Source organism: Salvelinus fontinalis, chromosome 39 (genome assembly GCF_029448725.1).
Source record: "Salvelinus fontinalis isolate EN_2023a chromosome 39, ASM2944872v1, whole genome shotgun sequence".
In the NCBI taxonomy this organism is placed as follows: domain Eukaryota; kingdom Metazoa; phylum Chordata; class Actinopteri; order Salmoniformes; family Salmonidae; genus Salvelinus; species Salvelinus fontinalis.
Genome location: NC_074703.1, coordinates 28,597,259 through 28,624,952, shown reverse-complemented (window position 1 = coordinate 28,624,952; position 27,694 = coordinate 28,597,259). Strand labels below are relative to the sequence as shown.

Genomic DNA, 27,694 nt, shown 5'->3' with positions numbered 1-27,694 from the left:
CCCTGACCCTGACCCTGAGCCTGCTGTTCTGTACCTTGTGACACTGCCCTGACCCTGACCCTGTCCCTGCCCCTGCCCTGACCCTGTCCCTGACCCTGAGCCTGACCCTGACCCTGTCCCTGCCCCTGCCCTGACCCTGTCCCTGACCCTGAGCCTGACCCTGACCCTGAGCCTGACCCTGAGCCTGCTGTTCTGTACCTTGTGACACTGCCCTGACCCTGACCCTGTCCCTGACCCTGACCCTGTCCCTGCCCCTGCCCTGACCCTGTCCCTGACCCTGACCCTGAGCCTGACCCTGAGCCTGCTGTTCTGTACCTTGTGACACTGCCCTGACCCTGACCCTGACCCTGACCCTGTCCCTGACCCTGACCCTGAGCCTGCTGTTCTGTACCTTGTGACACTGCCCTGGATTCCTGACCTCGGCCTGCCCTTGACTTGGCGTTTGCCTGCCCCCTGTTTTTGTAATAAAGTTTTGTTACTTCGAACTGTCTGTACCTGGGTCTTATCCTGAAGTGTGACAGGAAGTAGTACGATCACCTTATTGATAAGCAACATATGTTTACTTATTCACTACTTTGAGCCATCCAAGCTGTAAACCTAACTGTTAACAATGGATCACCTGTAGATGCCAAATAAGATGTTACTGAAACAACCAATCACAACCCCAGTCTGGCTTGGATACCCTCCATTAACCCTGACTCCTGGCTGCCTGCTTCCCAGACTGGCTGAACAGGTAATGGCTAGGGTTAGCTGTGTGTGTTTGTGTGTTCAGGTAATGACTGGAGGGTTAGCTGTGTGTGTGTGTGCGTGCGTGCATGCGTGCGTGCGTGTTTGTGTGTGTGTGTGTTCAGGTAATGACTGGAGGGTTACCTGTGTGCTGTTTTTCCAGCTGGCGGATTGTCAGTCAGAACTCCATGTTCCTTTGGACCAGCCTTTGGACCTATACAACACAGCACACATTGACAACACTTCATACACGGATCATTACCATGCTAAATGAAGCAAATGCTTAAATACTCTGTCTATGGTGTTAGCTGCATGCTCTGCCTGAGTTTTGTAACCATACTGTAGGCTGCTGTGGCAGATCGGTCCTACTGCATCATAGGTCTTACGCACAACCACACAAAGCTAAAACCGCCCTCTGGACTCAATGGCGTGCTTGTGTGTATGTGTGTGTGTGTGTGTGTGTGTGTGTGTGTGTGTGTGTGTGTGTGTGCGTGTGCGTGTGCGTGTGCGTGTGCGTGCGTGTGCGTGTGTGCGTGTGCGTCCTGACATCATGCCCCGGGCCAGAAGTAGGGTGATCAGAGTCAAACATGTTTAGTCATTGAGTTTGAACGTATTATCATACTTTTACAGAATCTGATAGGAAGCCAAAAGCAATTAGAGCAACACATCCATGATAGGCTTTGTGTTTTGTGTGTAAAAGAGTAAAAGACTAATGTACATACTGTGGGAAAATCCCCACTCTATCCCCACAATTAGAACCTAACCTTACAACCTTCCGTTTATGACTTAATCTTGAGTGGTAGCCTCCTGAATAATTGAATGGTTGTCAAATGTATTTGGGCTCCTGTATTTGGGCAGTGGTCTAAGGCACTGCATCTCAGTGCTAGAGGTGTCACTACAGACCCTGGTTTGATTCCAGGCTGTATCACCACCGGCTGTGATTCGGAGTCCCATACGGCGGACACACAATTGGCCCAGTGCTCATTGTGCCAATTTGTTTGTTTTCAATAAACATTGGACACTAAATATAGCATGCATGTTGTCAACAATCTAAGCCAACCCGTCTGTTTTGACCCATAGTTGCGCAGGCATCAGTTTTGCTGCTAAACAACACAATTGGCCCAGCGTCGTCCGATTTAGGGTTTGGCCGGGGGAAGGCTGTCATTGTTAATAAGAATCTGTACTTAACTGACTTGCCTACATGACTTGCCTACATGTCATAAGTCCTATGTAATGTCAAGGTATTTTCCTGGGATCATGTTTTGCGGTTGTTAATAAAATTGTATTGTGTCAGGCTGTTACACAAAATCCTAGAACTACAGGTCCCGTCAAACCTGTTAACATACACTTCCGGCTCCTCAACTGTTGGCCACCTGTTCCCGTTAGAGCATTCTGATTGGTTTCGGTGGGCTCACGCGAGGGCGTCACACAGAACACTACGACATCAGCGAGTAAAGTCAAGTCAGCCTTCAGAAGCGCTTTGAGAGCCGTGGAAGAAATTGTCCGAGTCGTGGCTACTCTTTGGGAACAACCTAGGGCCAAAAGGACAGCGTCTCCATTCTTCACGACAAGGTACATTTAGTGGTTGTCATTACATTTTATCGGGTATTTCAGCTGTTTAGCTAGATTTACAGTAACGTATTTTTGGAATAACAGTAGCCTAGCTATCCAGGGTTCCTCTGCATCCAGTGACGCACTGCATAGCTAGCTTGAGCTGGCACAACATCATCCTTCGGTAAGCTGCTAGTGGTAGCTACTAGCCATTGAGCTCTTGCCTGGGCAAGATTGAGCCAGTTGTTGAAAAAGACAACGTGTGGCTGTTTTTCAAAAGGTATGTAGCTAACAACTGTAACGTAGTTAACGCTAGATAGTTAACGCTAGTGGAACAACATCTGTCAACAAAGTGTTGCCCTGGTTCCTTCAAAGGCGACGCTTCGTTCAGAAATGTCAGTGCACTGAAGGGTAGTTAAACACTAACGTTATCTGTACATCATATCTCATATGTTGTTGGCGCTGTGGTCGATAACATTGTTGTAAATTAGAAACCTCGTCTGTTTTTTTTGTCCGCTAATTATTAATGTGTGAAGATGGATTAAAATTTTGATATTATGATTTTAAAATACCAGAGATCTGTGTTTTGGATTTCTTCCTTTGTCTCGCAGCGCTACACCAGTGGTGTACTAGCGAGCTGGCTGGATCAGGCTAAGCCAGTGGTCAAATGTTTATGCTGTTTTCTAGTAGCTAACCTTACTGCTTTATTTTAGTTTCTTATCCAACCTCAAATTATAGCTTAATTTCTTAACAAGCAGCAATTTAAATACACATTTTCAACGTGTTATGACTAGGCTGCTAACTATCCTCAAGTGAATGTGTTTTGAACGGTCTCACATAGCACTACTTTGTTTGCCTCATTTGCATTGGTGGTGGTGATAAAATTAGATAAGGCTGACTGACAGCTGTGGTATATCAGACCGTATACCACGGGTATGACAAAATATTTACTTTTACCTCCTAATTACGTTGGTAACCAGTTTATAATAGCAATAAGACACCTCAAGGTTTTTAATGTTTTTTTTAATTTTACCTTTATTTAACTAGGTAAGTCAGTTAAGAACAAATTCTTATTTACGGTGACAGCCTACTGGGGAACAGTGGTTCCCTGTTAAGACAGATGTTTACCTTGTTAGCTCAGGGATTCGATCCGGCAACCTTTCGGTTACTGGCCCAACACTCTAACCACTAGGCTACCTGCCACCCTAAAAAAATGGCAAATATACCACGGCTAAGGGCTGTATCCAGGCACTCCGCGATGTGTCGTGCGTAAGAACAGCCCTTAGCCGTGGTATATTGGGCATATACCACACCACCTCAGGCCTTATTGCTTAATTAAGTAGCTAATGTTTTTAACTGTGACGACACCGAATATGTTGATGTAAACAGAATAATCTCTTATCATAGTCATATTGATTTCTAGCTAGGTATGTCTTTTGAATATGCAATGTTTTTGTTGTGGTGTTGGTGCAACATGGACATGTGGTCCACTAGGATCTATAAATACCCATAGATGGGTTAGCTGAGAATGTCACAAATGACGAGCACGCTTTAATGAGGCAGAAGTCCTTGGGTTGTAGTGATCTGGATGGCCAGATAGCTGACAACAATGACAATAAACGGCTATGTTGGCAATAGGAAGGAGCTAGTTTCTTCTTGTTTTTGATACAATGTCTTGTTTTGACTCATTTCATGTCAATACTAATATGGCTAAAGTTCGCTAGCTAGATAACCAACAACTGTAACCATGTACATGAGACAACAAGTGCTCATTGGGCCAATTTGTTTGTTTTCAATAAACATTGGACACTAAATATAGCATGCATGTTGTCAACAATCTAACCCGTCTGTTTTGACCAATAGTTGCGCAGGTATCAGTTTTGTTGCTAAACAACACAATTGGCCCAGCGTCGTCCTGGTTAGGGTTTGGCCGGGGGAAGGCTGTCATTGTAAATAATAATTTGTTCTTAACTGACTTGACTAGTTAAATAAAATTTAAAAAGCACAATGACTGGAAGTCTGTGGGTGGCTATTGCATTCAAAAGGCGTCCATCGCGCTCGTTATTTGTTTGACAAGGGGCGGGGTTAGTTTTGTGGTTGACAGGTCAGTCGTTGCCATGTCAACCATCTAGGCATATACTTAACCTTATTAGCTAGGAACCTCAGAGGATCACTAATCATTATTTACATCTTTTTAAAACAGATCCAGGCTCTGCTGATGAGCTGTCAGTAGTGCGCCGTAGTCCACCATCTTAACAAGGTATAATATTTCATTGTTGGTTGGGGTAACTTTAATTAGTCCACACAGTAACTAGCTACGTCTCATTTTATTCACAAGAGACTTGAAATAAGACTGTAGTCAGTGTACAGGGTGTTCAGTGTAAAGCTGTAGCCTAACTAACACTAGCATCCATCATCCTACCAAACATTAGCTCCAGTAAATCATCTCCGGCGTGGGCTGTAGCCTGTGTTGGAACTGATAAAAGCTTTTCTTTGCTGAGAGCAGAGAAGACGAGGAAAACCACAGCTGCTTAGTGACGTCTTATTGATGTAGAGGAAGATAATAAACTGACAAAAACGGAAACGGAGCCATTTTTAATATGCATGGCAATATTTCTCCATCACCAAGTCCCCGGTCACGGTAATGCGTAGCTCCTCTGCTTGGTGGTTAGTAAGCAGAGACGGAGATGAGTCTTCATCATCTAGGTTCCTAAACCTCCCTTTGTCACCGCTACCACCACCATGGTGTTAAATCATCCTTCAACTAAACCTCCCTTTGTCACTGCTACCACCACCATGGTGTTACATCATCCCTCAACTAAACCTCCCTTTGTCACCGCTACCACCACCATGGTGTTAAATCATCCCTCAACTAAACCTCCCTTTGTCACTGCTACCACCACCATGGTGTTAAATCATCCCTCAACTAAACCTCCCTTTGTCACCGCTACCACCACCATGGTGTTAAATCATCCCTCAACTAAACCTCCCTTTGTCACTGCTACCACCACCATGGTGTTAAATCATCACTCAACTAAACCTCCCTTTGTCACTGCTACCACCACCATGGTGTTAAATCATCCCTCAACTAAACCTCCCTTTGTCACTGCTACCACCACCATGGTGTTAAATCATAATCACTCAACTAAACCTCCCTTTGTCACTGCTACCACCACCATGGTGTTAAATCATCCCTCAACTAAACCTCCCTTTGTCACTGCTACCACCACCATGGTGTTACATCATCCCTCAACTAAACCTCCCTTTGTCACTGCTACCACCACCATGGTGTTACATCATCCCTCAACTAAACCTCCCTTTGTCACCGCTACCACCACCATGGTGTTAAATCATCCCTCAACTAAACCTCCCTTTGTCACTGCTACCACCACCATGGTGTTAAATCATCCCTCAACTAAACCTCCCTTTGTCACCGCTACCACCACCATGGTGTTAAATCATCCCTCAACTAAACCTCCCTTTGTCACTGCTACCACCACCATGGTGTTAAATCATCACTCAACTAAACCTCCCTTTGTCACTGCTACCACCACCATGGTGTTAAATCATCCCTCAACTAAACCTCCCTTTGTCACTGCTACCACCACCATGGTGTTAAATCATAATCACTCAACTAAACCTCCCTTTGTCACTGCTACCACCACCATGGTGTTAAATCATCCCTCAACTAAACCTCCCTTTGTCACTGCTACCACCACCATGGTGTTACATCATCCCTCAACTAAACCTCCCTTTGTCACTGCTACCACCACCATGGTGTTAAATCATCCCTCAACTAAACCTCCCTTTGTCACTGCTACCACCACCATGGTGTTAAATCATCCCTCAACTAAACCTCCCTTTGTCACCGCTACCACCACCATGGTGTTAAATCATCACTCAACTGAACCTTTTTATTTTATTTACCCTGATTTAGATTTGTTTGGTCCTGTTCTAACTCCTATGTCTATGAAGCTAATGAGTTATGCAGTTAGTAAGGACGCCAGGCTGTTTTCTTCGAGGCTGGGGATTGTAGGGAAGGAGATCAATGGGGGGACTTGTTGTTTTTGATCGACCACCAGAACTTGTAGTTCAGAAAGACTTTTTGAGGGCTACTTAGTCTAAGGAGTCTGTGTGAGCTGTGTCAGGTGTGTGAGTGTTGTAACCTTTCTGGTTAAATGGGTCAGTCAGACATGGCCAGCAGAAGCTATAGCAAACAGACAGCAGTGTACTCCAGAGATGGCGTGGTCTGTCCACGTGGCACCCCTATTCCCTAGTTAATGCACATAGAAGACCTGACACATGGACCGGGAACTGAATCGCTCTACAACTACCATTAGCTAGTCAGTCTATACCAGATAGTGACAGGAGAAATGACTAAGACTCTCCCTAATGAAACCCCATTCTCCTAGTGCACTAGTTTTGACCAGATCTCTATGTAGGGTATAGACTGCCAAATCAAATCACATTTTATTGGTCACATACACATGTTTAGCAGGTGTTATTGCAGGTGTAGCGAAATGCTTGTGTTCCTCGCTCCAACAGTGCAGTAATATCTAACAATTCACAACAATACACACAAATCTAAAAGTAAAATAATGGAATTAAGAAATATATAAATATTAGGATGAGCAATGTCAGTGGCATTGACCAAAATACAGGAGAATAGAATACAGTATATACATGAGATGAGTACATTATTAAAGTGACTAGTGTTCCATTATTAAAGTGGACAGTGATTTCAAGTCTATAGGGAACGCAGACTAGAGATGTGGCTCAACAGACGTTTGAACAGGAATGCAGCTAGACCAACTCTGGAGTGTGAGATGTACCGAGTCTGGCCTGTGTGTTTGTACTGAGGATCACTCATTGGCAGTGAGTCAGCAGCGAGATCCTACTGTCTGTAGACTCCTATCAATGCCATGTAGACGGCAAAGTCCAGAGCTATGGTCATGTCCCAAATGGTGCCCTATTCCCTATATAGGGCACTACTTTAGACCAGAGCCCTATTCCCTATGCTCTCGTTTTGACCAGAGCCCTCTGGGAATAGGGTGCCATTTGGAAGAGGTATTTCTGCTGTCACTATCTGGTATAGGTAGACTGGCTATGGTAGTGGTCTTCTATCTGGTATAGGTAGACTGGCTGTGGTAGTGGTCTTGTATCTGGTATAGGTAGACTGGCTGTGGTAGTGGTCTTCTATCTGGTATAGGTAGACTGGCTGTGGTAGTGGTCTTGTATCTGGTATAGGTAGACTGGCTGTGGTAGTGGTCTTCTATCTGGTATAGGTAGACTGGCTGTGGTAGTGGTCTTCTATCTGGTATAGGTAGACTGGCTGTGGTAGTGGTCTTCTATCTGGTATAGGTAGACTGGCTGTGCTCTTCTATCTGGTATAGGTAGACTGGCTGTGGTAGTGGTCTTCTATCTGGTATAGGTAGACTGGCTGTGCTCTTCTATCTGGTATAGGTAGACTGGCTGTGGTAGTGGTCTTCTATCTGGTATAGGTAGACTGGCTGTGGTAGTTGTAGGGTGATTCAGTTCACAGGCCACGTGTCAGGTCTTCTATGTGGCTTTTTCATTATGACAGTTCCTCATTGTGTTGGATTGTGGCTTTCAGGTAGACTGTGTTGGAGCTTGGTTAAACAGGCAGTGTTGAGCAAGCAGAGCCTATGTCTCGGGTCCAAACCAATGGTGCATTTGACAAACTGCCTGTTCTGCTCTGGTTCGTGGTGTGAAGGACAAGTTAATGTCACAGCTTGTTCTCTCCTCGTGTGACCCCTCTCTCTCTTGGTACCCATGTGACACCTCTCTCTCTCTTGGTACCCATGTGATCCAGCGTGGCCGATTCCACTCCTGCCAGGTCTTCTGATTGAAAGCCAGAGACAAAGCACACAGTGTTGTGGAACTTGACACACACACACACACACACACACACACACACACACACACACACACACACACACACACACACACACACACACACACACACACACACAGACACAGACACAGACACACACACACACACACGCTACTCAGAGTTGGTCAGATGTGGAACACACCCAGAGACGGCTCCATTACCAGTGTTTTGTTTAGACTAGCATCATTCTTACTCTGCTGTGTTTTGGTTGGGCTAGTTTCTTGTTGTGAGTCTCGGTGCTGAATGGATCACTGTGTTGGCTTGTATCTATTATATACCCAGTTACAGAGGGAAGTTACAGGCAGGCACAGAGAAGGCTAGATACGCCCTGGGCTGGTGGTCACGTTGACAAACTAAGGCCTTAATTAAAATAAAACCAGAGGGGAAGAGGAACTTTAGGCTACTTTGGTGAATTTGTAAAGCATGCAAGACGAGACATTGTGAGATGCAGATTACCAAAACATATGAGCACGCTTCTGCCTTCCCCTCCTCTCCCTCCTGCTGGCCTGCCTGCTCTCTCTCTCTCCCTCCTGCTGGCCTGCTCTGTCTCTCTCTCCCTCCTGCTGGCCTGCCTGCTCTCTCTCTCTCCCTCCTGCTGGCCTGCCTGCTCTCTCTCTCTCCCTCCTGCTGGCCTGCCTGCTCTCTCTCTCTCCCTCCTGCTGGCCTGCCTGCTCTCTCTCTCTCCCTCCTGCTGGCCTGCCTGCTCTCTCTCTCTCCCTCCTGCTGGCCTGCCTGCTCTCTCTCTCCCCCTCCTGCTGGCCTGCCTGCTCTCTCTCTCTCTCTCTCTCCCTCCTGCTGGCCTGCCTGCTCTCTCTCTCTCTCTCTCTCCCTCCTGCTGGCCTGCCTGCTCTCTCTCTCTCCCTCCTGCTGGCCTGCCTGCTCTCTCTCTCTCCCTCCTGCTGGCCTGCCTGCTCTCTCTCTCTCCCTCCTGCTGGCCTGCCTGCTCTCTCTCTCTCCCTCCTGCTGGCCTGCCTGCTCTCTCTCTCCCCCTCCTGCTGGCCTGCCTGCTCTCTCTCTCTCCCTCCTGCTGGCCTGCCTGCTCTCTCTCTCTCTCTCTCTCCCTCCTGCTGGCCTGCCTGCTCTCTCTCTCTCCCTCCTGCTGGCCTGCTCTGTCTCTCTCTCCCTCCTGCTGGCCTGCCTGCTCTCTCTCTCCCTCCTGCTGGCCTGCCTGCTCTCTCTCTCTCCCTCCTGCTGGCCTGCCTGCTCTCTCTCTCTCCCTCCTGCTGGCCTGCCTGCTCTCTCTCTCTCCCTCCTGCTGGCCTGCCTGCTCTCTCTCTCTCCCTCCTGCTGGCCTGCCTGCTCTCTCTCTCTCCCTCCTGCTGGCCTGCCTGCTCTCTCTCTCTCCCTCCTGCTGGCCTGCCTGCTCTCTCTCTCTCCCTCCTGCTGGCCTGCCTGCTCTCTCTCTCTCCCTCCTGCTGGCCTGCCTGCTCTCTCTCTCCCCCTCCTGCTGGCCTGCCTGCTCTCTCTCTCTCCCTCCTGCTGGCCTGCCTGCTCTCTCTCTCTCTCTCTCTCCCTCCTGCTGGCCTGCCTGCTCTCTCTCTCTCTCTCTCTCCCTCCTGCTGGCCTGCCTGCTCTCTCTCTCTCCCTCCTGCTGGCCTGCCTGCTCTCTCTCTCTCCCTCCTGCTGGCCTGCCTGCTCTCTCTCTCTCCCTCCTGCTGGCCTGCCTGCTCTCTCTCTCTCCCTCCTGCTGGCCTGCCTGCTCTCTCTCTCTCCCTCCTGCTGGCCTGCCTGCTCTCTCTCTCCCCCTCCTGCTGGCCTGCCTGCTCTCTCTCTCCCCCTCCTGCTGGCCTGCCTGCTCTCTCTCTCTCCCTCCTGCTGGCCTGCTCTGTCTCTCTCTCCCTCCTGCTGGCCTGCCTGCTCTGTCTCTCTCTCCCTCCCGCTGGCCTGCCTGCTCTGTCTCTCTCTCCCTCCCGCTGGCCTGCCTGCTCTGTCTCTCTCTCCCTCCCGCTGGCCTGCCTGCTCTGTCTCTCTCTCCCTCCCGCTGGCCTGCCTGCTCTGTCTTTCTCTCCCTCCCGCTGGCCTGCCTGCTCTGTCTTTCTCTCCCTCCCGCTGGCCTGCCTGCTCTCTTTCTCTCCCTCCTGCTGGCCTGCCTGCTCTCTTTCTCTCCCTCCTGCTGGCCTTGCCTGCTCTGTCTTTCTCCCTCCTGCTGGCCTGCTCTGCTCTCTCTCCCTCCTGCTGGCCTGCCTGCTCTCTCTCTCTCCCTCCTGCTGGCCTGCCTGCTCTCTCTCTCTCCCTCCCGCTGGCCTGCCTGCTCTGTCTTTCTCCCTCCCGCTGGCCTGCCTGCTCTGTCTCTCTCTCCCTCCCGCTGGCCTGCCTGCTCTGTCTCTCTCTCCCTCCCGCTGGCCTGCCTGCTCTGTCTCGCTCTCCCTCCCGCTGGCCTGCCTGCTCTGTCTCGCTCTCCCTCCCGCTGGCCTGCCTGCTCTGTCTCTCTCTCCCTCCCGCTGGCCTGCCTGCTCTGTCTCTCTCTCCCTCCCGCTGGCCTGCCTGCTCTGTCTCTCTCTCCCTCCCGCTGGCCTTGCCTGCTCTGTCTTTCTCCCTCCCGCTGGCCTGCCTGCTCTGTCTTTCTCCCTCCCGCTGGCCTGCCTGCTCTGTCTTTCTCCCTCCTGCTGGCCTTGCCTGCTCTCTCTCTCTCTCTCTTTCCTGCTGGCCTGCCTGCTCTGTCTCTCTCTCTGTCTCCCTCCTGCCTGCCTGTCTGCCTGCTCTCAATTCAATTAAGGGGCTTTATTGGCATGGAAAAAATGTTAACATTGCCAAAGCAAGTGAAGTACATAATAAACAAATGTGAAATGAACAATACAAATGAACAGTAAGCATTACACGCTCTCTCTCTCTCCCTGCTGCTGTCCTGCTTGCTCTGTCTCTTGTCTAATGATGAAAGTGTGTTCAGTCTTTGGTCTGTTGCATGTAGAATATCCTAGCCTATTCATGGATGACACCGACGTCGCCTGGATACAGAGATATCGTCGGGCCAGTCTTGCGAGCACGGGGTAGCCTACTTCTCCTTTTTGCCCCATATGAAATGACAGCAGGCTACCAGTAGCCTTTATTCAGGACCCTTTCAGATATAATGGAATGTGGCCCCTAGAAAGCGTCTCGGCTGTGGCATGCCTGTCTGTTATGCTATGCTACTGATGTTTACATTTCATTCACCCTTTATTTAACTAGGCAAGTCAGTTAAAAACAAATTCTTATTTACAATGACGGTCTACCGGGGAACAGTGGGTTAACTGCCTTGTTCAGGGGAACAGTGGGTTAACTGCCTTGTTCAGGGGAACAGTGGGTTAACTGCCTTGTTCAGGGGAACAGTGGGTTAACTGCCTTGTTCAGGGGAACAGTGGGTTAACTGCCTTGTTCAGGGGAACAGTGGGTTAACTGCCTTGTTCAGGGGAATAGTGGGTTAACTGCCTTGTTCAGGGGAACAGTTGGTTAACTGCCTTGTTCAGGGGAACAGTGGGTTAACTGCCTTGTTCAGAGGAACAGTGGGTTAACTGCCTTGTTCAGGGGAATAGTGGGTTAACTGCCTTCAGGGGAACAGTGGGTTAACTGCCTTGTTCAGGGGAACAGTGGGTTAACTGCCTTGTTCAGGGGAATAGTGGGTTAACTGCCTTGTTCAGGGGAACAGTGGGTTAACTGCCTTGTTCAGGGGAACAGTGGGTTAACTGCCTTGTTCAGGGGAACAGTGGGTTAACTGCCTTGTTCAGGGGAACAGTGGGTTAACTGCCTTGTTCAGGGGAACAGTGGGTTAACTGCCTTGTTCAGGGGAACAGTGGGTTAACTGCCTTGTTCAGGGGAATAGTGGGTTAACTGCCTTGTTCAGGGGAACAGTGGGTTAACTGTCTTGTTCAGGGGAACAGTGGGTTAACTGTCTTGTTCAGGGGAACAGTGGGTTAACTGCCTTGTTCAGGGGAACAGTGGGTTAACTGCCTTGTTCAGGGGAACAGTGGGTTAACTGCCTTGTTCAGGGGAACAGTGGGTTAACTGCCTTGTTCAGGGGAACAGTGGGTTAACTGCCTTGTTCAGGGGAACAGTGGGTTAACTGCCTTGTTCAGGGGAACAGTGGGTTAACTGCCTTGTTCAGGGGAACAGTGGGTTAACTGCCTTGTTCAGGGGAACAGTGGGTTAACTGCCTTGTTCAGGGGAACAGTGGGTTAACTGCCTTGTTCAGGGGCAGAAGGACAGATTTGTACCTTGTCATGTCGGGGATTCGATCCAGCAACCTTTCGGTCACTGGCCCAACGCTCTGACCACTCCTTCTCTGGAGATATGAACGGGCATTTTACTGGTCTGTAAAGGAATAAAGCTTCTGAAGCCATTATTCTGCATTGTAAATTGATGTAGAATGTAATGAGTTTGGCCCTAGTGGTCATACATATGTAATAGGACCATTATTCTGCATTGTAAATTGATGTAGAATTTAATGAATTTACCTTTTTTTAGTACGGAAAACTGAGAAAAGAATGTCTGCTTTTAAGCGTTAAGCAAAATTGTTGATTTGTCACATCTCTAGTGTGTAACACAAGCCAGATAACATGTTCAATGTACCGGCTGTGACACTACCAGGTATTTCACCTTGTCTCTAGAAAGCCAAGTTCCCACATCATCCTAGACCTAATGCAAACTAGTCTAGCATCAAGACACACCTGTCCTTTGTCCTTACGTGCTTGTCTAACTGGTTCTACTGGTTCCCCAAAGACAACTAGCAAAAGTGTCAACTTTCTAAACCGATCTTGTGTGTGTAAGAGAGAGAGAAGGCTCTGAAAACAGAAGTGACATTGGACCCAGATGATCGATTTTCTTCTGTCAATCTTCTGTAACTGAACTGTTGTAGCTCAGTCTCCTTTTGGTTGGATGGAACCTACAGTGATTGACAGGCACAGTAAATTGTGACCCGGAGGGTTTGTTGTGTATAACTGGTGGGACTCGTACAACCTGTGCTGCCTGCTTTGTCACTTTCAAATGTCACTCTCTAGAGGGTGGTAGCTACTGGCTAGGTAGCGTGTTGTGTTCCAGGCTAGAGGGTGGTAGCTACTGGCTAGGTAGCGTGTTGTGTTCCAGGCTAGAGGGTGGTAGCTACTGGCTAGGTAGCGTGTTGTGTTCCAGGCTAGAGGGTGGTAGCTACTAGCTAGGTAGATGTTAGATATGTGTCGTGGATATATGACGCTCACTCTCTCAGCTCACTGCAGGTGCTTTCACACCATCATAAACCAGGCTTTAATATATCCAGAACGGTCACAGCGTCACACCAACTGCTAGGCTAAACTCCATGATCTCAACCTATTGTTCACTCAGACATCCCCTCTTCAATACACAGTGACCCCCCCCCCCCCCTCCCCTCCTGAGCCTCAACTCCTCCATTCACCATCAATTCTCCTTTCAAAAGCTCCTTGCGCTTTGTCGCTCACAAAAGAGAGAGAAATCAATTCTCCATGACATTTCTTCTTCCCTCTTTCAGCCCTCTATTTCTCTCTCCATCAGGCAACGTAGTTGATTTGTCTGTTCCTCTGATACAGAAACACGTAAACCTGTCGCTGGCTGAACAATGACAGTCCACTCATCAACTCCTTGGGAAGTCTCTTTTCTTATTATGGAGTCTATATATGTGCCATATTCCCTATCTAGTGCACTACTTTTGACCAGACCCCTTTGGTAAATAGTGCACTATTTTTGACCAGAGCCCATTGTAGTGTAGCACGGTATACCGGTACCATGGTAATATCAGCCTACCAAAACGTCATATGATAGTACCACATTTTTCATCCCTACCAATCTAAAGAACCTGAACCTTATAAAGTAAAAAGAAAATAAGCAACAGCCACTAGTCTCTTGTATGGGCCGGTTCAATAATGTCCACTTGACTTTCATGCACATATCAGGTGTGGGAGCTGCAGTCTGTCAGCTGCGTCCTCTTCCAGCCATCACTCACCTGCTTCTCTCTGTCAGCTGCGTCTCCTTTCTGCCATCACTCACCTGCTTCTCTCTGTCAGCTGCATCCTCTTCCAGCCATCACTCACCTGCTTCTCTCTGTCAGCTGCGTCCTCTTCCAGCCATCACTCACCTGCTTCTCTCTGTCAGCTGCGTCCTCTTCCAGCCATCACTCACCTGCTTCTCTCTGTCAGCTGCGTCCTCTTCCAGCCATCACTCACCTGCTTCTCTCTGTCAGCTGCGTCCTCTTCCAGCCATCACTCACCTGCTTCTCTCTGTCAGCTGTGTCCTCTTCCAGCCATCACTCACCTGCTTCTCTCTGTCAGCTGCGTCCTCTTCCAGCCATCACTCACCTGCTTCTCTCTGTCAGCTGCATCCTCTTCCAGCCATCACTCACCTGCTTCTCTCTGTCAGCTGCATCCTCTTCCAGCCATCACTCACCTGCTTCTCTCTGTCAGCTGCATCTCCTTCCAGCTATCACTCACCTGCTTCTCCCTGTCAGCTGCGTCTCCTTCCAGCCATCACTCACCTGCTTCTCCCTGTCAGCTGCATCTCCTTTCAGCCATCACTCACCTGCTTCTCTCTGTCAGCTGCATCCTCTTCCAGCCATCACTCACCTGCTTCTCTCTGTCAGCTGCGTCTCCTTCCAGCCATCACTCACCTGCTTCTCCCTGTCAGCTGCGTCTCCTTCCAGCCATCACTCACCTGCTTCTCTCTGTCAGGTGCGTCTCCTTCCAGCCATCACTCACCTGCTTCTCCCTGTCAGCTGCGTCTCCTTCCAGCCATCACTCACCTGCTTTTCTGTTTCTGGACCACACTACCCACAAACCATTGCCTCTCAGTCAGCACTTCCTGTGTATCTATTTCCCCATCAGTTTTAAATATAGTTTAGCTGTGATGGAGCGGTGTTACTTCTGATGTTACATCTGACACATTGGAGCAGAGCATAGTTCATGCATTGGATATAATTTCATCCCTGGTATAACCAAGAGCACAAGGCCAGTCTGATAGGCTCTGCTAGTTCTCTGTCACGCAGCAGTGCCAGATAGGAAAAAACGCTTCACAACGGTTAAACAAATCTGACTCAATTTATTTATTTTTTCTTCCTGCTTGATTTCACGCATTTTGATATACTTTCACAAACCGTGTCGCGGGCCGTTTTTAAACTAATCCCGGCCCACTAGTTATTGGTTTGATGACAACGTTGTTCAGTCAACCTGCTAACTTGACAGTAGGTTTAGACACGTCTGATTGGCCCAGGAAGAAAGGAAAAGGCAGTATTCTATTATAGTGAACAGGGTGTAGTTAATTAAATTTGATGTATTAGTAGCTGTGTGTATATCAGGGAACAGTGTGTAGTTGTATGAGTAGCTGTGTGAATATCAGGGAACAGTGTGTAGTTGAGTGAGTAGCTGTGTGTATATCAGGGAACAGTGTGTAGCTGTATTAGTAGTTGTGTGAATATCAGGGAACAGTGTGTAGCTGTGTGAATATCAGGGAACTGTGTGTAGCTGTGTGAATATCAGGGAACTGTGTGTAGTTGAGTGAATATCAGGGAACAGTGTGTAGTTGTATGAGTAGCTGTGTGTATATATCAGGGAACTGTGTGTATATATCAGGGAACTGTGTGTGTATATCAGGGAACTGTGTGTGTATATCAGGGAACTGTGTGTGTATATCAGGGAACTGTGTGTGTATATCAGGGAACTGTGTGTGTATATCAGGGAACTGTGTGTGTATATCAGGGAACTGTGTGTGTATATCAGGGAACTGTGTGTATATATCAGGGAACTGTGTGTATATATATCAGGGAACTGTGTGTATATATATATCAGGGAACTGTGTGTATATATATATCAGGGAACTGTGTGTATATATATATATCAGGGAACTGTGTGTATATATATATATCAGGGAACTGTGTGTATATATATATATCAGGGAACTGTGTGTATATATATATATATCAGGGAACTGTGTGTATATATATATATCAGGGAACTGTATATATATATATCAGGGAACTGTGTGTGTATATATATATCAGGGAACTGTGTGTGTATATATATATCAGGGAACTGTGTGTGTGTATATATATATATATCAGGGAACTGTGTGTGTGTATATATATATATATCAGGGAACTGTGTGTGTATATATATATCAGGGAACTGTGTGTGTATATATATATATCAGGGAACTGTGTGTGTATATATATATATCAGTGAACTGTGTGTATATATATATATATATCAGGGAACTGTGTGTATATATATATATATATATCAGGGAACTGTGTGTATATATATATATATATATCAGGGAACTGTGTGTATATATATATATATATATCAGGGAACTGTGTGTATATATATATATATATATCAGGGAACTGTGTGTATATATATATATATATATATCAGGGAACTGTGTGTATATATATATATATATATCAGGGAACTGTGTGTATATATATATATATATATATATATATATCAGGGAACTGTGTGTATATATATATATATATATATATATATATATCAGGGAACTGTGTGTATATATATATATATATCAGGGAACTGTGTGTATATATATATATATATCAGGGAACTGTGTGTATATATATATATATATCAGGGAACTGTGTGTATATATATATATATATCAGGGAACTGTGTGTATATATATATATATATCAGGGAACTGTGTGTATATATATATATATATCAGGGAACTGTGTGTATATATATATATATATCAGGGAACTGTGTGTATATATATATATATATCAGGGAACTGTGTGTATATATATATATATATCAGGGAACTGTGTGTATATATATATATATATCAGGGAACTGTGTGTATATATATATATATATCAGGGAACTGTGTGTATATATATATATATATCAGGGAACTGTGTGTATATATATATATATATCAGGGAACTGTGTGTATATATATATATATATCAGGGAACTGTGTGTATATATATATATATATATCAGGGAACTGTGTGTATATATATATATATATATATCAGGGAACTGTGTGTATATATATATATATATATATCAGGGAACTGTGTGTATATATATATATATATATCAGGGAACTGTGTGTATATATATATATATATATCAGGGAACTGTGTGTATATATATATATATATCAGGGAACTGTGTGTATATATATATATATATATCAGGGAACTGTGTGTATATATATATATATATATCAGGGAACTGTGTGTATATATATATATATATATCAGGGAACTGTGTGTATATATATATATATATATCAGGGAACTGTGTGTATATATAATATATATATCAGGGAACTGTGTGTATATATATATATATATATCAGGGAACTGTGTGTATATATATATATATATATCAGGGAACTGTGTGTATATATATATATATATATCAGGGAACTGTGTGTATATATATATATATATCAGGGAACTGTGTGTATATATATATATATATCAGGGAACTGTGTGTATATATATATATATATACAGGGAACTGTGTGTATATATATATATATATATCAGGGAACTGTGTGTATATATATATATATATATCAGGGAACTGTGTGTATATATATATATATATATCAGGGAACTGTGTGTATATATATATATATATCAGGGAACTGTGTGTTATATATATATATATATCAGGGAACTGTGTGTATATATATATATATATCAGGGAACTGTGTGTATATATATATATATATCAGGGAACTGTGTGTGTATATATATATATATCAGGGAACTGTGTGTGTATATATATATATATCAGGGAACTGTGTGTGTATATATATATATATCAGGGAACTGTGTGTGTATATATATATATATCAGGGAACTGTGTGTGTATATATATATATATCAGGGAACTGTGTGTGTATATATATATATATATCAGGGAACTGTGTGTGTATATATATATATATATCAGGGAACTGTGTGTGTATATATATATATATATCAGGGAACTGTGTGTGTATATATATATATATATCAGGGAACTGTGTGTGTATATATATATATATATCAGGGAACTGTGTGTGTATATATATATATATATCAGGGAACTGTGTGTGTATATATATATATATATCAGGGAACTGTGTGTGTATATATATATATATATCAGGGAACTGTGTGTGTATATATATATATATATCAGGGAACTGTGTGTGTATATATATATATATATCAGGGAACTGTGTGTGTATATATATATATATCAGGGAACTGTGTGTGTATATATATATATATCAGGGAACTGTGTGTGTATATATATATATATCAGGGAACTGTGTGTGTATATATATATATATCAGGGAACTGTGTGTATATATATATATATATCAGGGAACTGTGTGTATATATATATATATATCAGGGAACTGTGTGTGTATATATATATATCAGGGAACTGTGTGTGTGTATATATATATATCAGGGAACTGTGTGTGTGTATATATATATATCAGGGAACTGTGTGTGTGTATATATATATATCAGGGAACTGTGTGTGTGTATATATATATATCAGGGAACTGTGTGTGTGTATATATATATATCAGGGAACTGTGTGTGTGATATATATATATCAGGGAACTGTGTGTGTGTATATATATATATCAGGGAACTGTGTGTGTATATATATATATATATATATCAGGGAACTGTGTGTATATATATATATATATATATATATATATCAGGGAACTGTGTGTATATATATATATATATATATATATATATCAGGGAACTGTGTGTATATATATATATATATATATATCAGGGAACTGTGTGTATATATATATATATATATATATCAGGGAACTGTGTGTGTATATATATATATCAGGGAACTGTGTGTGTATATATATATATCAGGGAACTGTGTGTGTATATATATATATATATATATCAGGGAACTGTGTATATATATATATATATATATATCAGGGAACTGTGTGTATATATATATATATATATATATCAGGGAACTGTGTGTATATATATATATATATATATATCAGGGAACTGTGTGTATATATATATATATATATCAGGGAACTGTGTGTATATATATATATATATATCAGGGAACTGTGTGTATATATATATATATATATATCAGGGAACTGTGTGTATATATATATATATATATATCAGGGAACTGTGTGTATATATATATATATATATATCAGGGAACTGTGTGTATATATATATATATATATATATCAGGGAACTGTGTGTATATATATATATATATATATATATCAGGGAACTGTGTGTATATATATATATATATATATATCAGGGAACTGTGTGTATATATATATATATATATATCAGGGAACTGTGTGTATATATATATATATATATATATCAGGGAACTGTGTGTATATATATATATATATATATCAGGGAACTGTGTGTATATATATATATATATCAGGGAACTGTGTGTTATATATATATATATCAGGGAACTGTGTGTATATATATATATATATATCAGGGAACTGTGTGTATATATATATATATATCAGGGAACTGTGTGTGTATATATATATATATATATCAGGGAACTGTGTGTGTATATATATATATATATATCAGGGAACTGTGTGTGTATATATATATATATATATATATCAGGGAACTGTATATATATATATCAGGGAACTGTGTATATATATATATATCAGGGAACTGTATATATATATATCAGGGAACTGTGTATATATATATATCAGGGAACTGTGTGTAATTGTGTTGAGTGAATATCAGGGAACAGGTTTTGTGTGTAACTCATGCGCTAACATTTAGAAAACAGGAACAAGTGTCGGGGGAGGAACAGGACGCGAGGCCACTCTGAACACCTGGGTCCGTGGGATCTAGTTCAGGGGAGCTGGGTTCCTTGGGTCAGTGTGGGATTCGTCCCAAATTGTACCCTATTCAATGCACTACGGGTCCATATGGCTCTGATCTAAACGAGTGCACTGAATAGGGAATAGGGTGCCAGGCATGGTGTCCTCTCCAGTTATTTTATTTTATTTATTTATTTTACCGTTATTTTACCAGGTAAGTTGACTGAGAACACGTTCTCACTTGCAGCAACGACCTGGGGAATAGTTACAGGGGAGAGGAGGGGGATGAATGAGCCAATTGTAAACTGCTTATGACCTGCTCTCCCTTCTCTCCACTCACCCCCTCTCTCCCAAACAAGGCCTATTCTGCTATTGGATAGAATAGCCAAGCTAATACAGAGATGATGTCTGAGGTTTCTCTATTATGGGTTTAAACTGGGAAAGCTTTGGCTCTGATGAAACTCAATGTAGCCCTGTGGTGGAGGCTGAAGGTGTCTGTTGACAGCTGGAACAGTGATACATTAGATTGATACTTTATTGGTTCCAGATCCAACTCCCTCATTATACGGAGAGTTGATTGGTTCCAGATCTAACTCGCTCTGTATACTGAGAGTTGATTGGTTCCAGATCTAACTCGCTCTGTATAGTGAGAGTTGAGTGTGTGTGTTAGAGGTCGACCGATTTATGATTTTTCAACACCGATACCGATTATCGGGCCTTTGGTCATTAATATAGTCGAATCCGGAAACTATCATTTCGAAAACAAAACGTTTATTATTTCAGTGAAATACGGAACCGTTCGGTATTTTATCTAACGGGTGGCATCCCTACGTCTAAATATTCTTGTTACATTGCACAACCTTCAATGTTATGTCATAATTACGTAAAATTCTAGCAAATTAGTTCGCAATGAGCCAGGCAAATTAGGCGGCCCAAACGGTTGCATATACCCTGACTCTGCGTGCAATGAACGCAAGAGAAATGACACAATTTCACCTGGTTAATATTGCCTGCTAACCTGGATTTCTTTTAGCTAAATATGCAGGTTTAAAAATATATACTTCTGTGTATTGATTTTAAGAAAGGCATTGGTGTTTATGGTTAGGTACAGTTGTCCAACGATTGTGCTTTTTTCCCAATGCGCTTTTGTTAAATGAGAGGCAGGTGGTTAGAGCGTTGGACTAGTTAACTGTAAGGTTGCAAGATTGGATCCCCCGAGCTGACAAGGTGAAAATCTGTTGTTCTGCCCCTGAACAAGGCAGTTAACCCACTGTTCCCCGGTAGGCCATCATTGAAAAGAAGAATGTGTTCTTAACTGACTTGCCTAGTTAAATAAAGATTAAATAAAGGTGTAAAAAAAAAAAAAAGAATCAGCAAAATCGGCGCCCAAAAATACAGATTTCCGATTGTTATGAAATCGGCCCTAATTAATCGGCCATTCCGATTTAATCGGTCGACCTCTAGTATGTGTGTGCACCAAATGAGCACATCTCTTCTGGAGCACAGCACAGTGGGATGTAACTAGTTCTACAGCCCTGCAGCCAGCCCTACAGCCCTGCAGCCAGCCCTACAGCCAGCCCTACAGCCAGCAAAGCCAGCCCTACAGCCAGCAAAGCCAGCCCTGCAGCCAGCAAAGCCAGCCCTACAGCCAGCCCTACAGCCAGCCCTACAGTCAGCTCTATAGCCAGCCCTACAGCTGCTGTGACTGTACTGATGTGTTTCAGGACACAACTCATCTAGTTAGCTAGGGCCTCCAGGGTCCCACAGCTGATGATGCAGAGGAAATTGAACACATTTTTTAGTGTGTGTGTGTGGAATGAGCGACTCGGTAGACCACTCAGTCTTGAGAGATTTGCATATTCATCTCTCTTGTCTGTAAGAAACAGTGGTGTTGTCCACCAGGGACTTTCTCCACACTCTACTTCCTGTTTCCTTTCCTCCTGCATGTCTCAGTGTCGCCAAGCTCAAAACCTGATACATTTGTAATATGCCCTGTCTACAAACTATTGGTCTTGAAAACACTGTTCTTTCGAATACAAATATTGACCCAGTATTGTATCGGTTTTAGATGCGCTGTGCTGGAGGTTTTAGACGTGATGTGCTGGAGGTTTTAGATGCGCTGTGCTGGAGGTTTTAGATGCGCTGTGCTGGAGGTTTTAGATGTGCTGTGCTGGAGGTTTTAGATGCACTGTGCTGGAGGTTTTAGATGCGCTGTGCTGGAGGTTTTAGATGTGCTGTGCTGGAGGTTTTAGATGCACTGTGCTGGAGGTTTTAGATGCACTGTGCTGGAGGTTTTAGATGCGCTGTGCTGGAGGTTTTAGATGTGCTGTGCTGGAGGTTTTAGATGCACTGTGCTGGAGGTTTTAGATGCGCTGTGCTGGAGGTTTTAGATGCGCTGTGCTGGAGGTTTTAGATGCGCTGTGCTGGAGGTTTTAGATGCGCTGTGCTGGAGGTTTTAGATGCGCTGTGCTGGAGGTTTTAGATGCGCTGTGCTGGAGGTTTTAGACGTGATGTGCTGGAGGTTTTAGACGTGATGTGCTGGAGGTTTTAGACGTGATGTGCTGGAGGTTTTAGACGCGCTGTGCTGGAGGTTTTAGACGTGATGTGCTGGAGGTTTTAGACGTGATGTGTGGTCTATTTCATGGTGTGTATTTTCTCATTCTGGGGAATTGGTGCGAAAGGGTCTCGATTGGCCGGATAATTCTGTATGCAGCTGTATGCATTTCATCAGAATGGAGACATTTGAACACACACACACACCCACACACACACACACAATCTGTTCCTATCAAGCTTCACTGGAACAAAGTGACTTGTCTCGGTGCCTGTTAGATGGTTTTCCTGCCAGTTGCCATCTGTTCTGGGGGCATCCCAAATGGTCTGGAGCACACAGGCCTCGACCATACGGTCATTTATATATAACATGCATTAAAACATGTCTAATTTCAGCCATCCTATGTGTCCATGGGCAGTTTTCTCCCCCATGTAGAAATGTGAAATCTTTCTCACTAACCACGTTTCCATTCACAGTTTTTATGCGAGTAAAGTCGTACACTATTTAAAAAATAATCCCAACAGCGGTGATGAATGCAGGACGTTTCAGGAAAATGTAAAAAAAAATCCCAACAGCTGTGATGAACGCAGGACGTTTCAGTACAAATAAAAAATAATGCCAACAGATAATTTGTTCGATCAACATGGTGGGATCGTTTTGTGTAAAAAGTATTATTTGAGAAAATGCTGTAGAAACACCCTTTTATGGGTAAATATTGACATAATAACCATATTGAAGTAAACTTGGAGTAATGCGATGATATGATGTTTGGTCGTCCCACTAGGACCCAGGAAACCATGCAGTTTATTAGGCTACAGATGAAATAAGTGATGATATGGTGTGTGGTCGTCCCACTAGGACCCGGGAAACCATGCAGTTTATTAGGCTACAGATGAAATAAGTGATGATATGGTGTTTGGTCGTCCCACTAGGACTCAGGAAACCATGCAGTTTATTAGGCTACAGATGAAATAAGTGATGATGAACTTCACAGGGAGGTCAAAGTGCGGGAGGTCAAAGTGCGGGGATGAGCTTGATGCTCCTTTCCAATAAATATTGAGGCTCATTCTGGTCACATGATGATCAATACTTGACTGACGTTTTATAATATAATAATTCTCTCACTCTTACCCATAATAATCTCATCATGTAGACTAGCCTACCCTCACTGTATCTGCCAGCTGTTGGCTAGAGAGCATGTGCCAGGACCAGATTAGGCACATTTGCTATTTAACGCAACAGTTTTTGTGACGACGGGTAGAGATGAAAATGAAACACATTAAACTTTAGCTTTTTATTTGGTACATGAAAAACTGTTTGGTGGAGACGCCCCACTGGTGGGAAAAGCTTCAAAGTCTCTGTCTTCTGTTCAATAGGCCTAAATGAAGCTTCGACCTCCGTCTCAACATCATCTCCAATCTAGCCTTCAGTCCTGTTCCTATATGGTTTAGCCTACCTCATCTCCATTCTAGCACATAGGGGGTCAATTGGCGGGAAGAAAGCACTATACACAGTACGAAGGACACATTAGTTATACCAGAACTGTGATTTGGTACACAATGCCATTCTTAAGATCTGGGAGAGGGAACCCTGTAAAATGACTCTCTCCACTATCCATTGAATTTGCTTATACTGCCACTTCCTGGTTGCAAATATTTGAATAGTTAATAATAATAATTTCAGTTAATGTAACTAAACATATTGTATTTTTATCTGTTTGAAGCTGGTGTACAAAACCGAACGTAAAAAAAAACGCAACTTAAAAAAATAGAAATAGCGCAAACAGAACAGATCTACCACATCTTAGACTTGCTTTCAATGAGTGACAGATCTATAACTCATATTTCTATGTAAATTTGGTCAGGTCGCCCAAGAAGTTACATATTGCAGCTTAAAGATGTTAAAACAATAAGTCAGACAACAGAGTGTCTGCTGCCAAAGGCCCGTGATCATATGACGTTGGAGAGTGAGGAAACACATTAGCCCTATCTGAAATGTCGCGCTGCTTTGGTGCTCTCCGCTCTTTATATAATCTATATTGTTCTCTTGCATTACGTTAAGTCCTAACTACCACATACAGTGCATTCGGAAAGTATTCAGACCCATAGACTTTTTCCACATGTTGTTACGTTACAGCCTTATTCTAAAATACACACAATACCTCATAATGACAAAGCTAAAAATATATTTTTTTAAATTTTTGCAAATGTAATCAATGTTAGTATAAGGCTGTAACGTAACAGTGGAAAAAGTCAAGGGGTCTGAATACTTTCTGATTGCACTGTATAGATGTAACATTTAGCCAATGCCAAAAAGGGAATAGGCCATTTGACATGTCGCCCTGCTGACTGCCCCCTGCTCCGTTGTGCGCCGCCAGACTCTGAGTGGCGCAGTCATGTTCAAATATGTCATCACCGTTGACGATGGCTGTCCAACATGGTGGATAGAATCGTAGAATCGCCCAACCTTTCTGTATCGGGACTAGGGGTGGCATTTGGGGAACACATGGATTTGTCATTACATTTTAGTCATTTAGCAGACGCTCTTATCCAGAGCGACTTACAGTAGAGTGCATACATTTTATTACATACATTTTTTACATACTGAGACAAGGATATCCCTACCGGCCAAACCCTCCCTAACCCGTACGACGCTATGCCAATTGTGCGTCGCCCCACAGACCTCCCGGTTGCGGTCGGCTGCGACAGAGCCTGGGCGCGAACCCAGAGACTCTGGTGGCGCAGCTAGCACTGCGATGCAGTGCCCTAGACCACTGCGCCACCCGGGAGGTCATCAGCAACACCATATGCTTGCCAGGCATCGTCTGTCTTTCTGAATGTATTTCATTTTCCTCCTCCCTCTAAAACATCTTCCTGTCCCCGGCTTGTTGTTCCCTAGCGGAGGGCTTGGATGTTGTCCAAGCTATGCTGTAGAATTTGAAGGAATTGCATGATGGGAAGTGGAATCAATCACAGGATGTTGTTTTTCTGATTGTGTGTACGGACTAGCCTGGTCTCCATGTCTGACTGTGTGTACGGACTAGCCTGGTCTCCATGTCTGACTGTGTGTACGGACTAGCCTGGTCTCCATGTCTGACTGTGTGTACGGACTAGCTTGGTCAGTTTGCTGTCTTGCCAGTTCCTATACCGTCAGATCTGGCACCAGGCTATATGTACTTACCAATGTCCTCTATCTTCCAGAAGTCCAAACAAGCATTGTTTTTGTCCCCGCCCCCTTCTCTCTGTTATTGCCTTCCATACTTCGCTCTTTCCTTTTTTTCTTGACACCACCTTCTTCTAGTCGACTGTGATTTATGTAGATGCATTCCCCGACACGCTACGACTGGCCCTCGTCTGATGTGAGCGCAGAGTGTTTGTGGTGTGTTTCAGTACGAGTACAGTACGGACCGCCCACATGCTAGCCGCGGGGGAGCTTTTGGGGCAGGTGGCAACTGGTGTGTGACTGACTGCAAGGTCTTTTCAGGGATTAGAGAACGGGCCAAGCTGCACCATGTGCTCGTGTGTGTGTACATTGTGTACATTGTGTACATTGTGTGCATTGTGTGCATTGTGTACATTGTGTGCATTGTGTGCTTGCACGTGTCCTGCAACTGCTGGTGTGTAAGCACATAATGGTATATGGCCGTTCAGAGGGCATGCAGGTCACGCTCACAGCGGGCGTTCCATACAGTGGTTCTGTACTGCAGTTCTCTTCCTGTCCCCATCTACCATAGAATTCCATGGTCCATGTCACAGTGTGCTGCCAGAGAGAAGAGGGGAGGGGGAGTTAGAATGTGGTCCAGTGCTTCAGGCATGTTCACCTTGACTTGCCATCAGTGTGTGTACAGTCTAGGCTTGTAGTCTGTAAAGGGAGTAATATGGAATATGTTTTAGCTCTGTAGAACATGGAGCTATAAACTATTGAACAAGCTCTTCTCTGTCCAGACTCCAGCAGCAGGGTTTGTGAGGTGGTAAGTTTCTAGAATCTTCAATACATCACCTTACTGTCCTGGAAATGACAGGAGTCTCTACAGGTTCATACAGCAACACCTTACTGTCCTGGAAATGACAGGAGTCTCTACAGGTTCACACAGCAACACCTTACTGTCCTGGAAATGACAGGTCTTTGTTGCCTCATGGGGGGGGGGGGGGGGGGGGGGGGGGTGAAAGGAAGATTAGATGAGTGTCAGACTATTAGCCAGGAGAGGAAGAGGTTTGGAGAGGTGTGAAAAGAGAGCGAGAGGAGAGATTTTCAGTGCTTACAGCCAGAGAGGAGTCTTCTCTTTGTGTGGACTCTTGGGTTACTCTCCATGTCCTTGGCATTGCGAGTTGCTAAGCTAATCAGCATGACACCCAACCAGACTGTGGTGATGAGTGGTTATTGACCATTTTTAATTGTGACCATTTGACTGTAGACTGTCTCTGACATTTCACACTGTGTAATGTTGACTTGTAGTTCTCTGTCCGGGTCTAAATCTTGATATAAGTATATCAATGAATGTCAACATTGTGTTTTCATGTAGACATACTGGCTTGGCTTGGGCCATATATCCTATAGACAATATACGGGGGTATTTGTTTGGGTTTGGGGCCCCTCCCCCGCTGCGTGCTACACCACTCCTTATCTGGTTACCGCCCTAATACTGTCAAATACAAACAATTCATAACAAGATATTCAAAATAAGAACTAATTTCCTCTCTCCCTCCATCCCTTCCTGTCTTCTCCCTCTCCTCCTTTAGGCTCCTTACCAGTCTACCGACCCCCACCCTTTCTGGCCAACGACCTGACCCCACCACCAGGACCCAGTTACCCCCGTCTAGCTGGAGGAGGACCCTCTACCAGTCCAGCCAGGCCGGTCAGTCCACAGCGGTCAGCGGGGGAGTATCAGACCAGCAGCCAAGCTGGAGGGAGCCGGAGGGGAGCTGGAGCCGCAGCAGAGGCCCTCAGGGGCCGAGGGCCCGGGCTTCATGTTGAGATATAGAGGCTATGGTACCGCTGCTACAGATGCTGATGGCACCACTACGGAGCAGGTGGATCCTAGAGAGCAGCAGGAGGAGGATGATGTCATCTCAGACGGACACACGCACAACGGGGTGACTCTGAGGGTGAGTGAG

The 27,694-nt window shown here is 44.4% G+C and overlaps 1 protein-coding gene across 1 annotated transcript in view; it reads left to right on the top strand.

The window, feature by feature from the left end:
* Window positions 1-27,694, top strand: part of LOC129838735 (uncharacterized) — a 77,127-nt gene that overhangs the window by 10,460 nt on the left and 38,973 nt on the right. The window contains exons 2-3 of the mRNA XM_055905891.1: window positions 25,970-26,098; window positions 27,401-27,685. Of these exons, the coding sequence (XP_055761866.1) occupies window positions 25,970-26,098; window positions 27,401-27,685 (414 nt within the window). The remainder of the gene's footprint in view (window positions 1-25,969; window positions 26,099-27,400; window positions 27,686-27,694) is intronic.